This window comes from Typopeltis vanoorti, chromosome 19 (genome assembly GCF_054136105.1).
Source record: "Typopeltis vanoorti isolate ZY-2024b chromosome 19, IOZ_Tvanoo_1.0, whole genome shotgun sequence".
Lineage (NCBI taxonomy): Eukaryota > Metazoa > Arthropoda > Arachnida > Uropygi > Thelyphonidae > Typopeltis > Typopeltis vanoorti.
In genome coordinates, this window is record NC_143567.1 from 15,089,092 (window position 1) to 15,104,179 (window position 15,088).

The window sequence follows — 15,088 nt, forward strand, 5'->3', positions numbered from 1 at the left end:
TTGGACCACTACTTTTCAATTTGTTCATTAACGATATAGGAAAGGATCTGAGAGGAAGTGTTCATTTGTTTGCTGACGATGCAAAGTTGGGTAGAGCAATGGTGAGTGCACAGGATGTCAAAATTTTGCAAGATGATATGGATGGTTTGGAGGACTGGGCAAAGGAGAATGGATGTCAGTTTAATGTGGCAAAGTACAAGGTTATGCATTTTGGGTTGAAAAGATTAGCAGCAGTATGTCATATTGGTGGATCCGTACTCCAGGAGATTGACGAGGCTAGGGATTTGGGAGTGTTGGTGGATAGGGAGTTGAAGTTTAGGGGGCACATCGCAAAAGTGGCTAAATCAGCTCATGATCTCAGTTGGTTGCTGAAAAATACTTTAACAAGCAGAGACAAACAGGTTATTAAGTTAAGGGGATAAAATTTTATCCCCTTAACTTATCAACCTCGCCAGAAAAAAAATAGCCGTTTGGCTTTTCATCTTAGTTATAAACAGGTTATTGTTTCTCTATATCGAGCCTTGATAAGACCCCATCTAGACTACTGTGCCCAGATTTGGGCGCTAGGGTTTCTTCCTGATGGGGAGGAGGTGAAGAGGATCCAGAGATGAGTGACCAAGATGATAGCAGGTCTATGGAATGAACTTTATGAGAAAAGGTTGAAGATTTGTGGGTTGCAAAAATTGGTTGATAGGCGGAAAAGGGGTGATATGATTGAGACATTCAAATTACTGAAGGGTTTCTATAAGATTAATTCACTAGATATTTTTGAGAATAGGACTTGTGGTGGTGGTGGTGGTGGTGGTGGGAGGACTAGGGGCCATCTAGACTACTGTGCCCAGATTTGGGCACCAGGGTTTCTTCTTGATGGGGAGGAGGTGAAGAGGATCCAGAGATGAGTGACCAAGATGATAGCAGGTCTATGGAATGAACCTTATGAGAACAGGTTGAAGATTTGTGGGTTGCAGAAATTGGTTGATAGGCGGAAAAGGGGTGATATGACTCAGACATTCAAATTACTGAAGAGTTTCTATAAGATTAATTCAATAGATATTTTTGAGAACAGGACTGATGGTGGGAAGGACTAGGGCCATACATAGAAGCTGGGCAAAAGTGTGGTTAGCAAGGGTGCTAGAGCTAGGTTTTTTACTTGGAGACTGCTGAATGAGTAGAATAAACTGCCAGAGTCTGTTGTGGGTGCCATGACTGTGAATGAGTTCAAGGCGAGGATGATAGATACTGTGTGAATGTCGAATAGTTGTTCTTGACATGCTGTTAGGGCCTCCCTCGATGAGTCTAATGACTCCAAGAGCAAGACAGACAAGCAAAATAGAAGATCAGAGTGAAGAAATTCATGCAAATGAACTGTTAGCAGCAATAAATAAAATAAAACTGGGCAAATCAGCAGGCCATGACAAAATAACACCAGAAATGGTAAAGAATTTAGGAACGAAAGCCATGAAATTTCTTTTACACTTATTCAATGTTGTATGGAAAAAGAAAATTATTCCCAAAGACTGGGAAGTAGCTATAATTATCCCTATATTTAAGAAAGGAGACAACAGCAAATGTGAAAACCACAGAGGAATTTCGCTTTTAAGCGTTCCAAGAAAATTATATACCCGTATTTTAAAAGCGAGGCTTAGAAATCAAATAGAGGATACACTGGATGAAATGCAATATGGCTTTCGAAAAAATAGCAGCACGCAGAATCTTATCTTCAGTCTTAGACAAATATCAGAGAAAACATTGGAATATGAAAAAGAATTACATTCATGTTTTATAGATTTTGAAAAAGCCTTTGACCGAGTTCCCAGACACTTAATATGGCAAACATTAAAGAAAAACAAGATACAAGATAACTTACCAGCAGCCATACAAAGCTTCTACAAAAGTAATAGAAATTATGTAAGAACCTGTAATAATAGATCAAAAGAATTTGAAACAAATGTAGGAGTGAGGCAAGGCTGTATCTTCAGCCCTCTTCTCTTCATCGTAGTAATGGTTGAAATTTTAAAGGCATGCCAAACAAAAAAATTCCACCTAGGATACAGGAAACTGAAAGAAACCAGGATTTCACACATGGCTTTTGCAGATGATGTAGTGATTCTAGCAAATACAGCTGAAGATTTGCAGTACAATATCAACATTTGGTATGAAGAAACAAAGAAAAGGAATATGACCATAAATATAAATAAAACTATGATCATATCTAGAAACCAACAAAAACACATAATAAAAATAGAAAATCACCAACTGGAACAAGTCCACTAAATACTTGGGATCATATATACAAGAAGATGGTAGACTAGACACAGAAATTAAATACAGGATAACTGGGGGAACAAAACTATTCTATGCAATGAAAGGCCACTCCTAGATAAGAAAGAAGTCATCCAGAATACCAGAATGGCAGTGTACCTTTCAGTGTTTCTACCAACATTAACATACAGTTGTGAGTCTTGGTGTTTAACAACAGGAAGCACAAATAAACTACAAACAATTGAAATGAAATATCTCAGGAAAGTGGCACAAAAAAACTAGATCGAATAAGAAATCAAACCATAAGAAACAGCCTTCAAGTTGCACCTCTGAATCAATTCATAACACAAGTCCAAATGAGATGATTTGGACTTCTTAATCGAAAGGAAGAATAGCAAAAACTGTATACGAAAGCCAGAAAATAGGAAAAAGAAACATAGGCAGACCCAGGAAAGGTTGAGAAAAGGAAATTAAAGAAAAATTGAAAAGAGACGAAGAAGAAGAAGATGTCTGTATTACGATTTTTTTTTTTAATGGGGGTCGTGAAATATTTTAATTTTTCCAAGTGGGCCTTTACATCTATAAGTTTGGGAAGCACTGTTCTAAGGCACTTCAGACTGCATCAATCCACCGAGATGTTGGTCTCCCACCAAGCCATTTTCCTCCCACCCTGGCAACAGATACCTGTTTTTTTTTTGTTTTGTTTTTTTTAATTTCTTCTATATCATTATGGACAGATAATTATGTTTCATTCATTTAATCATTTTAAAGGCTCACTGCTAGATAGCACTGTTTCAAATCGCCTCGTTTTCTCAGTGGTAAGAGTAAACCCGTTTGATATTGGTGAACTAAAGTGGGATGTTAAAAATTAACTAATAAACACTCTTACGGATGTTTGGAAATCGTGTCTATTATTAGTTCAGTATTATGAGTTTGCATTTCCTGGGTTATTTACGTCCCTGATCACCGAGTTGCAGAGCTAATGCTTTATGAGTTTTATAAGTTTACAGTAAAAAAAAGCTGGATGTAATTTTTTTTTAATCTCATAGAGTGCTAATTCCATAAGACAATGTGTAAATATCACAGGTAAGAAAAAATCGAAACACAAGCAGGAAACATTAATTTAAATCATTTATTTTCATCATTTAAATAAAATATATTAGAAGAAGAAAAAAAACGGTTCCTAGTTGAGCTTTGATGCAGTTTTTATGCCTTATTGTCTTCAATCACGAAATCATCATTTAAGCCTTTTTTTGGCATTTTAACTCTTAATTTTAAAAGCATCTAATTATTGAATTATCGTAGTATTTTGTAAAGCGTTACATTCACATTATCATCATTAAGCCTATGAGAATCAAAACTATGTAAAAACAGCACAGTTAACTTAATCCTTGCATAATGTTTATAACAATGCACCGTTCCAGAAGATTATGCTTAGGTTATCAAGGAAATAATAAATTGTACGGGTGCTTAGTTACAAAGTTCAGGCAGAGCATAATGAGAATGTGCTATATCTAATATCTTGATATGGGAGTTTTCAAAAGAAGATGAATTACTAGTAGTAAAACGGAGGTAACAGGTTCCCCCCTCCCCCACAGAGAAACTTGAGTTTTTCGTTCTCAAAACAAGCAAATATGCCAGAGAACTAGTGTATGGTAGACAGTGTAGTACAGACAGTGGATTGCACAGTATTGTGTAGCATAGAGTAGCCTCCAGCAATGTCACGGAACTCCATTGAATTATCATGGAATAATAATAAATAATTATTATTATCCTACGACTATGAGCAGTTGTTCACTTGATAAATTAAAAGACTACAGACGATAGCACACTGGTAACAAAGATCCGCAGTAAAATTGCTTTTGAAGAGATGATTCATTTTCTTCCTATTAAGTATTCATTTTCTTTCTATTGCCGGCCTGGTTGGCCGAGTGGTTAGCGTATCCGCTCTCCCGCCAAAAGGCTATGGGTTCGAATCCCACCGTGGGCATGGATGCTTGTGATTGCCTGTGGAAATACCAGTGGTGGTCGGCGGTAGATAGTGAAGGCAGTAGTGGAGACGGAGAGTTGTAGAGCAGGTGCCCTCCCTCGATGAGTCTTTGAACTCCCTGGAGGTGTTATGTAATAATAATAAAGGTGAAACAAGTGAAATCTATCGCATTGAATGGAACTCCTGGATGGGAGGAAAATCGAGGGACTCCTGAAAGCAGCATGTCAGGATCTCCGTGAGTGGAAAGTTGGTCTCCTCCACAATAAGACAGATACATACATATAAGAAGACGCTACATATAAGAAGAGTAAGGAAGAGCAGGTGATTGTTATATTTGGAAACTACTCGTATCTGTACACTATGCTCATAAATATATTGTGTGCAAAACTGAGCAGAGTAATCGTACACAATTAAAGTGCATTAAAAATCAGACGATATGCTCCAATTGCACATAATGAAAACCGATATTCCTTCAAAAAGGGTTCATTTCCGTAATATTGTTAACTTTAAGCTCAGGAAAAGAAACCACATTGGATTAGTCTTTTGACCTGGGAAATTTAAAATTGAAGAAAGGTTTTAAGGAGATTCAGTGGCAAAATCCGAAGGGACTAAAAAGGAAGCTGAGATGATATCTTCGGTTTTATGTCACATAACATCTGGATATTCTGGAGTATTTATTCGTATTTTTTATAATGAACCAAGCAACAAAAGAACATTGGTAAAAATATTCAAGAAGAATGCAGTCAGAGTGCATATCGGTACTTGATGTAGAAAAGCCACTAGAAATCCAAAAGATGGAAAGGTAGTTTGGAGTAGAGAATATTCGATCAGAAATGTTCAAATATGGAGGGATAAAAGTTTTACATTGGCAACACTGCATAATTTAGAAGACAGAAGATCAAATTCCAAATGATTAGAGTAGCGCTACCATATCACCCATCTATAAAAAGGGAAATAAAACTTATATAAGAATTATAGAAAAACTTCCCTATTGAGTGGTCCATAGGAAAGAATCCCCTGGGTCAGGCCAAATAGGTGTTTTCAGATCAGACAGACATTAGTCACGAAACCATGGTAATATAACGGGGATCTATTTAAGTTTTATAGATAGGAAAAGAGCCTCCGTAGCTCAGTCAGTATAAACGAAGCCCTTTGGTCGGAAAGACCTGGGTTCGATTCCCGTCAGTGATGTGTGGAACCTTTATCTGGTCTCTTTAGTCGAGTTAGTCGGTCTCATACGGCGATAGGGAGTTTTTTCGTCCGGAAATTTGGGGTTTTTCGTCCCCTGGAACAGACAAACTGGCCCCGTGAACACAAATGGATTACAGTCATGAATACGTCCCAGCCATATGCCGGTCCTGAGCCCGGATAAAATTGGGGGGGTTGGGGAAAGCAATGGGGAACTACCTTGTAAACATCTCACCAGGTATACTTTGTGGGTAATGTCTACAAAGTCACCTACGGTCGGAAACGACTGAAAGGGAATATCAGATCAGATAAGAAAAGGCGTACATCAAGGCAGTGGCGCACCCAGAGGGGGAGGGACCAAGGAAATCTGTCCCCCCAAAGAAAAAGGAAAAAAAAACACTAGAAAAATTTCCAAAAATCTTTTCCTAATTAAAATTCTTTTTTCTTTTTTTTTTTTAATGTATGTTGTGTCGTGGCTTCTATTTCTATACTATTTATGAATTAGTGATCATTGCAGATGCTCAGTTATAGATCGTATGCGATGCGTAGTATGTATTCTAAATCGTCTACTCAACTCGCCTCCCCCTCCAAGATTAAATCTTTAGTGCGCTACTTCATCAAGGTGCCAAGATACAAGTATTCCGGACTTTACAAAACTCAACTGAATAACTGCTGTAACAAATTTAGTGTGAAAATTAGCAATAAAAATACCGAAACAAAGAAAATACGTAGGGACATGAAAAATCACAACTGTATTCACAATGGAGAAAAACATCTAGAACAATTATTATACATTAGCTAAGTACACTTTTTAATGAAGATGGTAAATTAATTTGGAAACAGATAACAGAAGAAACAAAGCTGGTATGACGTGTATGTAAATTATTTAAAATAAAAAAGAAATTAGTCAGAGGACTAAATCATACAGGAGACAGACTTCAAATCAATTTTAACTTGTGGATGTAAGAGTTGGGTGAGAAATAAAACACTTGATCAAAGAATGGAGGCTACAGATATCAGAGTTTTGAGTAAAACTCGGCAAATGAACAGATGGCATGACAGAAAAAACTTATTAAAATGATCCGAGTTAATCTAAAACGGTATTGCCACTTAAACAGAATGGGAGAAGAAAGGTTATAAAAATAGGTGTTTGCTATGAGAAAAAAGACCCAGAGGAAGGCAATCAAGATCTAGTCGGAAGCATGCAGTTACTAATGTCTCAGAAGATCGATATGTAAGATCTGACAAAAAGATTAATTTGGAATAAAACTGTTGATAGTAATAATGCAAACTTAATTACATAGTAGTATCACAATGTCCTGTACACTCTTTGAAGGTACATATTAGGAATTTGATTATGACGGTGACGGAAAAATTTCTTTTTTTTCTTAATCCTCCCCTCGTCTATCTATTACGGTGTCGAGGTATGTATTCGTGTAACCGCAACCATACTGGACGATAAGGTGGTTAACCTTATGCTTCTCGGTGTGTCCTATGAGACGAAAAACAGAGTTTCCGGTGAAAAAAATCCCTACCTCCATTTGAGATCGGTTAACTCACCTTTCATCGAAAGAGACCAGATAAAGGTTCCTCACCTCACTGACAGGAATCAAACCCAGGTCTTTCCGACCAAAGGGTACCGACTGAGCTACGCAGGCCGATGAAAAAATTTAAATAATAATAATAATAGCTCTTTCATGCACTAAGTACAAAGAAGCCTATAGACACTTCCATTTATTCCTTTATTTGCAACCTAGATGGATATTGGTGTGTGCTTAGCATATGTAGCTAAAATAGCCAAGATGTCGTCTAATGTATTTTAATAAGGGCGTGATTGAGTTTTCAAAGATTTCATATATAGACTGGCAAGGGTAACTAAAAGGGAAAGAACCAACTGCGGCAATTGCAAATTTGCAACTAGTTTATTCAACTAAAGCAACCCGCATTTATTTAAACAGCATTTGTACAGTCAGGAATGTCAAGGCCACTTATTTAGTAAACACGTTTTTTTTTTAATAAAAAATTCCAACACGAGAGGTTTCAAACATGTAGCACATGAGAACTAAGTGGATTTAAGGGTTATAAAATTCAGGAACTCTGATTTAGAGAGCAAGTAATAGAACTATGTCAAGCCACATTGAGCAATGATATTCACAATCATTCATACCATACTGGAAATCGCACCCACAGCTTATAAGTTGGAAAGGAAGATGCAATTCACCGAGCCAACTCAGGCAAGGAAGTCATCCTCTCCTTAAAAACAAACATGGATATCACTTCAGTTTGATACCATTGTCCACAAGCTCTCAAAGATTTTCTGAATACTCTCGACGATATTTAATCCTCCATTAAATTAATTTTTTTTATTTAAAGTTTTTGATATTTCGCTTAAAAAAAGCTTGCGTATTTATTTTTTATATATTTTTATTATACATTTTTATTTCACACACGATAATCCTGTAGATTTTTTTATAGTAATCCCAGACATATGTGGTTGTTCATTCTATAATATATTAGTAATGTGGAGTAGTGGCGGCCCGTATATAAGCACTGCGACACTGCAGCACCCCCAAGGAAAAAATGAAAAAATTAAATTTTGTTTGTGTTTATAAATAATAACAATGATTACAACATTATATAAATGCAATACAACATGTTAAAGGTTACAGCTTATGTTTTGACATTGATTGAATGGTTAATAATTGGAATTGTTCGATTAACGCTTTAGATCACGAAACAAACGCACTGCGATCTAACGCCGATATTCGTTTGCTCTTGTCATTGCACGTTACGTCATTCCCAACTGTAACTGCTCAAACGGAAGTGTATTTTTAGTATGCTTACGCGCCTTATTTCTGTGAGATATGAAATGTTTATTATTGGTACGTGTGCGCGGTGAACTATTTTTTGTAAATCTTATTTTATTTTGTTAAAATAAGATATAATTATTTATTTATTATAAATACAAGGTTGAATTATGACGAATGTCACTGTTGAAAATATGAAAAGAATTATATTTTTTCAATTATCGTTACACGAAACCAATCCGCTATCCAACGCCGATATTCGTTTGCACTTGTCCTTGCTATTGATACGAAACTTTTATTATTGGTGTTTGTTCGTGGTGAGGATGAAATATTTTTAATAAAGCAATTTTTAATATGTAAATTTATTTATTAATAAATTAGTTACTGATTAGGAAAAAAGTTTTTTTTTGTTTTGTTTTTTATATGCAGCACTCCCACTTAAAATTTTCACCGGCCGCCACTAATGTGGAGAGACAGAAGTTGAAGAGAAGACGACACTTGTTCACGTGGGATTTGAAAACATGCATATTATATTATTTTGGAAATAATTGGTTATGTGTATGGGAGAGGTAACTGTCCCGAAAGACAGCAATAGAAAGAATGAAGAAAAAGAAAATTTTGTTCTATGAGTTTAGAGTTAAACTCTTTTCTGTGCTGAGTAAAGCATTATTAGGGAACTGATTTTAGGCACCATCTCAAATGTGAGGATACTGTAATTAAGGTGTGAAAGAATAATTATCAATGCTTGGGTGGATCTTTGATTTGTAGAGTATTAATAACTGCTATAAGAAATTTTCCTCAGTCAATCCAGTCTTCTGGCTTCTTACTAAGAAATCTGGGCATAACATACACTTCTGTCCATCCATAACTCCGCCTCTTATATCAACATAGCTCATGTTAAGATAATTCAAAGATAGAGCATCAATTGAACTCTTGGTATCGGCCTTCTCCTTTAACTATACCACCGACAGCTCGCCGTTTGCCTCCTCTGATCTTTCGATCAGGGGAGACATGAAAAAAATCCATAAAAAATCCAGAAAGACATAAAAAAATCCCTCAATAAGTTCTGGGTACCATCAATCTTCTGATGGTATCTAGAGCTAATGAGGACTGTATCCCAAACAACTGCTAAAAACTTGTGCTCCAAAATTAATGCCGTCTTATGTCGCCTCTTCAACTTGTCATATGAGTATGGTATCTCCTCACCAGGACACAAAAGCAAGCCTACACCTAGCTGTTCCCTTAAAAAAAAGATAAAAAGTTATTTTATCATTCACTTCTGAATCTTCTGTACTATTTCGAGTGTTCTTGATTAATTAATGATCACCAATATGAATTCCGCCATTTTCGTTTTCTACAGCTGTTCTTCTAGCCAACTGTATCCATCTTTGGACGAGGGGCGAATGCTGGTCTTGAAATTCACGCTTGCTCTTGTTATCATTCAGGAAGTGAGAGGTGTGATTGAAGTCTAATTAGCAGAATAATGAATTATTAACCATTTAAACTATATATTTAGAAATTTATGTACATTTAATCATACAAATACAACATTTATTTTACAAATGATATTCTATCGTTTTCAATTTAGCTACTTGAATACAAATTCTACCCTACGGTTCTTCTTTATGAACTGGTCAATAACATCGTCATAAAAAGTTGGTCGTAACTTAATTTTCTCAAGCAACACGCACACTTGTAAAGGCTGGCTGAAGCTCACTGGCTAGAGCTACTTTGACTGCGTATGGCCTGTGTTTAAGCAACAGAGTGAGACGATGTGAAACGGCTATGCGCGCGTATGAAATCACGGTGCTGCTGCGAGGACTTGAAAGCTCCTACAACCGAGCAAGCCAAGGTAGCTTTGACTAGACGAGCAAGCATCGGCCTTCGATACACAACGCAAAGCTCAATTATTGCCGCGCAAGCTTAAGACGTCTTCTGTCTGCAAAAATAAAAGCCTAAATGGAATGCTTATAAATGCATGCGTTTATTAACAAATAAATATTACTTCTTTCTCAATTAATGAGCTTGCGCAGCAAGCATAGCAAGCATGGAGAATTCTCCCCCTGCTTTGGACATTAGCCACGAAGAGATCTGAAGAAACTCGCGTGAAAGCATTTCCAGGATTAGATCACGTCTCGAATAAAGGCCTCCTTTCCAAGCTACCATCTTATTATCTTTAAGACTAGGTCGCCAGTTTCTTTTATGAGTCTTAACTGCGTTTTATGATTGATGCTTTCGCTCTCTGCAAATTTCGCAATTAAGGTTCGATAACCCACGACCTTATGCTTGGAAGAAGCTCCAGGAAAGGAGAAAGAGCACTTCTTTTGAGTTTTCTATTTAAAATATTATATTTAAGTTAATTTTTTTCTAGGAGGCATTTCTTACACACAATATAAACTACAATTTTTTTTTTCACTTCTCTTCCACTAGTCTCCACGCTTCAATTGATAATTATTCGTCTTTCTTTTAGTATATCCTAAAAAATGTTCCGCTTTTGTTTGCTTAATTTAATCTAGCTTCTAATGTCATCGATCTTAATTTTCTGTTGTCTTTCCAAATTATTATTTTCTATATTTTTCTTTAACATGCATTTTCAACTCTCTACAGACGTTAGTGTTTCGTAATTTATCAATATCAAATTTCTGCTATTGTTTTCCTGTTTAATTAATTATTTATTATTTAAATACACAAGTGCACAGATCCAATATTAGATAGTGATCTGATCCAATATCAACAATTTTCTTTTATTTCATCTAATAATAGTTTCCTGTTCTTTCGGCTATGGTAGTGTGATCTGTTTGATTTTTATTTTTCCATCCGGTGACACCCATGACTCCTTTATGTATTTCCTAATGCTGAAAGATTTATCTATTACCAAATTTATATTAGCCATACACTTCCATCAATAACTCACCATTAACTCTTTCCTCTCTGAGATCATGCTTACTCATTATGTGTACCAATTTCAGAATCAAAGTCGCTTATGAAAGCATGTTGTCTTCACCAATCATCATCAAAGTTTTATCAAGTAAATGTTTTCTTTTTCTTTTTGTTTAAATGATTCACTCACGTTCGTGTGTAGCATTCTGACCTTCCAAATTTAGTTTTTAGAATTAATGTTATTATCAGTTATAATAAATAATAATTTGTTAATCTAATTAATCTACTCAACTGAAAATCCAGTTTTTTTTTCTTTTTTTTCGGTAATGATTTGTAAAGTAATCATCTCCCTCTGGAATCCGCCACTGTTTATAGCACACGGCTGAATTACGAATTGTTTACCTGTAACGGAAAATATACTATGAAGGCTTTAATGAAGTTTTGGATTACGTATTTGCGGTTGCAGTTGTCAGAAAAAGAAGAAGTCGGACATGCAGAAAGAGGAGGGAAGAGAAAGAATTGCTATATTAAATACACAGTATAAATTTTTAGACCTCGCTAAATTCGTTAATCTTTAAGAACCTTCAATGAAGTAGTTTTACGTACCATTTTACGTACCATGAAACTGTTCTTAATATTGTAATAAAATATTAAGAACAGTTTCGGTTTTTTGTAGTGTTATGATTAAACATCATATCCGTTGTGCGTGTGGGAAGTACAATAAAACGTCGCATTCAGAACTATCATGAACAGTGAAGTGCCATCCTCCCATCTTGCCCTGTCCTACTTCAGGGTATTAGTTCCGTCGTTCTCAGCAGGAAAATCAACTACTAATTGTTTGTCTACTGACCTTCTGATCTCGCTGGAAGTCGAGGTCACAAATAATCGGGGCTGGATACACCAAAGGGTACCGTGTCCTCACAATTATCATGTGCTCGTTAACTCAAAACCCTCCTCCTACACCAAGACAAACTGACCTTAAGCTAGGAATGTCAACCGCCGTATCAGCAGGAGGGGAGGTGAGTGTTGGAAATGCCAAACTTATTTTACACACTTAAATGATTTAACAACATTTTTTTTGTCTTTTCTGGTGAAGAAAGTCGGTCTTAATTTACGCATGGCTTGTAACATTATTGAATTTTACTACAAGCTCACACCCCCTCCCCAAAGACCTATCCCTCCTAACTCTATAGGTGACGTAGAAGTTTCTTAGGGCCACCTGAATTGACAGACAGTGGTGACAGACTTCGAACGCACCCTCCTGAAGCGTAGATCACTGTCAAATAATGTTTCACCAATCAGGAAAGAGGCGCAGATGCTACCTAATTGATCACTGTTATCCTGTACCTGAGAAGCGTGGATGCATAGAACCTGTGTTTTCTAGTATAACAGTCACAGCGGAATGTATAAAGATGATCTACCAACAGATCACCACAGATGATTCCAGAGGGAATATTCTTAGGGGGACTGCAATATATTAACCTAAATCGGACTTATTAATACAAATGAACAAAATGCAGTTAATTGTACTTGATTATCCTGAGACTTGGACCGTGATTTTAAAGTGTCCTAAGAGAGTTGCTACTTATAGTGAATGTTTTGTCATTTGTGCCGACATAACCGAAATGAATAAAAAGCGACTTGAAGAAACGTGCGAACTGCAGAGTGGTTGTATGATTCCATCCATTAATTGAAGTATGACTCGGTGGCAAACTGATCGTTATTTCTTCGAACTTACAGTTATAATAATCCTTTTGGCTACTGATTTAGCGCAAAGTTGCGGTCCCGGCAGGGGTGGCGGACGGCGCCGTATTCCCCGTAAACTCTTGCCATTGGTGTTCCAACAGCATGTTCCGAACGTTTCCGAGAACACTTTAGGTGCAAGTGGATTGAGAGAAGGAAAGATACAAAGAGATGACGGAAAATTTAGACTACTTGTGCCAAATTATAATTCGGATATTATCTTCAGAGATGAAGAAGGTAGCGGAGCTGATCGGTTGATGACTCAGGTAAGTTTAAATGTGTCTGTAAAATGCCGGAAACGGCAATGCCGATTAGAAAATATATCTGAATGAATAACGTGTTTCTACAGTATACGTGATTATCTAATATTTTATTTGTTTTTCCAACAGTCCGAGATTGAGTCATACATCTATAAAAAATCTTCTTCTCACCGTTTACAAATGAAGATTACTTGTGTTATCTTTACTTTAGATTTTTTTTTTCCCTCGATTCACAAGCGAACGATCCTTGAGTACCAAAACTGTCTTCAAACATCATAACGGAAACTACGCATATGATCCAAATAAGCACTCATTTCCAAAGCAAAATTTTTTTAAAAATACATTTTATTTTGACTTCTGTATTCTGTTTATAATTTTGCTCTAAAATTGACAGCATAGAAAGATATTTCTGGTGATGACAAATTATTTTCTTTCGCGTGTTGCCGTTATTATCATCTCTCATAAGTTATATGTTTTATTTATATTTCAGATGTCATATATTCAATCCAAAGATATCACAAACTGATAAATAACTTAATCAGTTATTAGACAATGACATAATCAACTTAGTAGATATTAGTGCCATTTTGATAACGTTTATCAAGGTGGCACAGATTCTAACATTTACTTTGGTAACAAAATAGAGATAATTCAACAAAAACAAATAAAAAAAAAATAGATAGTTATCGTTTTAAAAAAAAAATCGTTTATGAAAACAACAAAGATAATTTTGCTGCACAAATTCTGAAACTATTCCATTAAAGATTATAAAGTACTAACATAAAATATTCATTAAAAATTAAATCGAGTAAATGTTTAGTATATTTAAGACGTTTTAATTTTTTGACATGTCAAATTTTAGAGAATTTTACTTATATTTCATACATTCTTAAACGACTATTACGTTCCTGGGAGTCAATGATAACGAGAATTAAATACGTATCGCTACAATGTTCATGTCTGTTGCAATTCAGGAACAAAAGGACGTAAATTTGGCATAGTAATATATCAACATAGAGAAAGATATATTTACCCTTTATTGCGTACTTCATCGTCACAAAAGGCTAAACACGTGTCTTTTTATCTATCTCCTAATTTTTCATAATATAATACTCTCTCTTTCTCTAGATTCTCAAATAACAAACATATTGCATTGGTTTTGAATTTTATAAGCAAACAGTTCCTTCGTAGAATGAATAAGTAATCGATATCAGTTCGGTTAGTGTAGAAAAAGAGTACGTCTACAAAAACGGCACAGATATGATATTTCTAACACATCTTCGCTGCCAAATAGAAGCCATCAGAACCGTAAATTACTCTAAAATGAGTTTATTGTACTTTGCTACCCCAGGGTGCTTAGTACTGTTGTAAAACGTAGCGATTTCAAGACCCTGCTCGTCACTTTATGGTATTTTCGAGTAATCACTGTTTGACCAACATCTGTACTACTGTTACTGCTCATCAGTGTAGGCTAAACTTTTTGCCATTAGGCGTGCTCCATTTTGCTGCTTTTCTGTTATTTCTCTTGATGTCCAAAAATCTAATTAAAGTATAAAAGATGGAGAAAAAACTGTCTCTGGTTCTTTTATAGACAAGTAAAAGGAAAGAAAATATTTGCCTTAGAAATTTGAAAGTTTCGACGCGTTTTGATAGGTAACAGAATAGGTAAGAAATGAAGCCATTTTTTAGACTCGTTTCTCCTGTATACTTTAGCGCGCTATTCTAGAGTTGACTTATGGAAAATATAACTTTCAAAACATGAGATTCGATGACATTGAAGAAAACGATTACTGAATTCATAATCTTCTGAAGAGCATCAACAGTTCGAGAGCCTATCGGGCAGGTGACACTGTAATCAAAAACGCTAATAAAAGGCGAATATATGGGCTCCTGGGAATATTCGATCGTCTTTCAAGTCGGTCAATATCAAACGAATTCTCGTTTCGAAGTCTCTCGGT

The 15,088-nt window shown here is 35.8% G+C and overlaps 1 protein-coding gene across 1 annotated transcript in view; it reads left to right on the forward strand.

Moving 5' to 3' along the window:
* The first annotated feature begins 12,824 nt into the window (after window positions 1-12,824).
* The window catches only part of LOC150095874 (sonic hedgehog protein-like), a 40,320-nt gene continuing 38,056 nt past the window's right edge, over window positions 12,825-15,088 (forward strand). Inside the window, exon 1 of the mRNA XM_090409553.1 lies at window positions 12,825-13,136. Within this exon, the coding sequence (XP_090265679.1) occupies window positions 12,825-13,136 (312 nt within the window). The remainder of the gene's footprint in view (window positions 13,137-15,088) is intronic.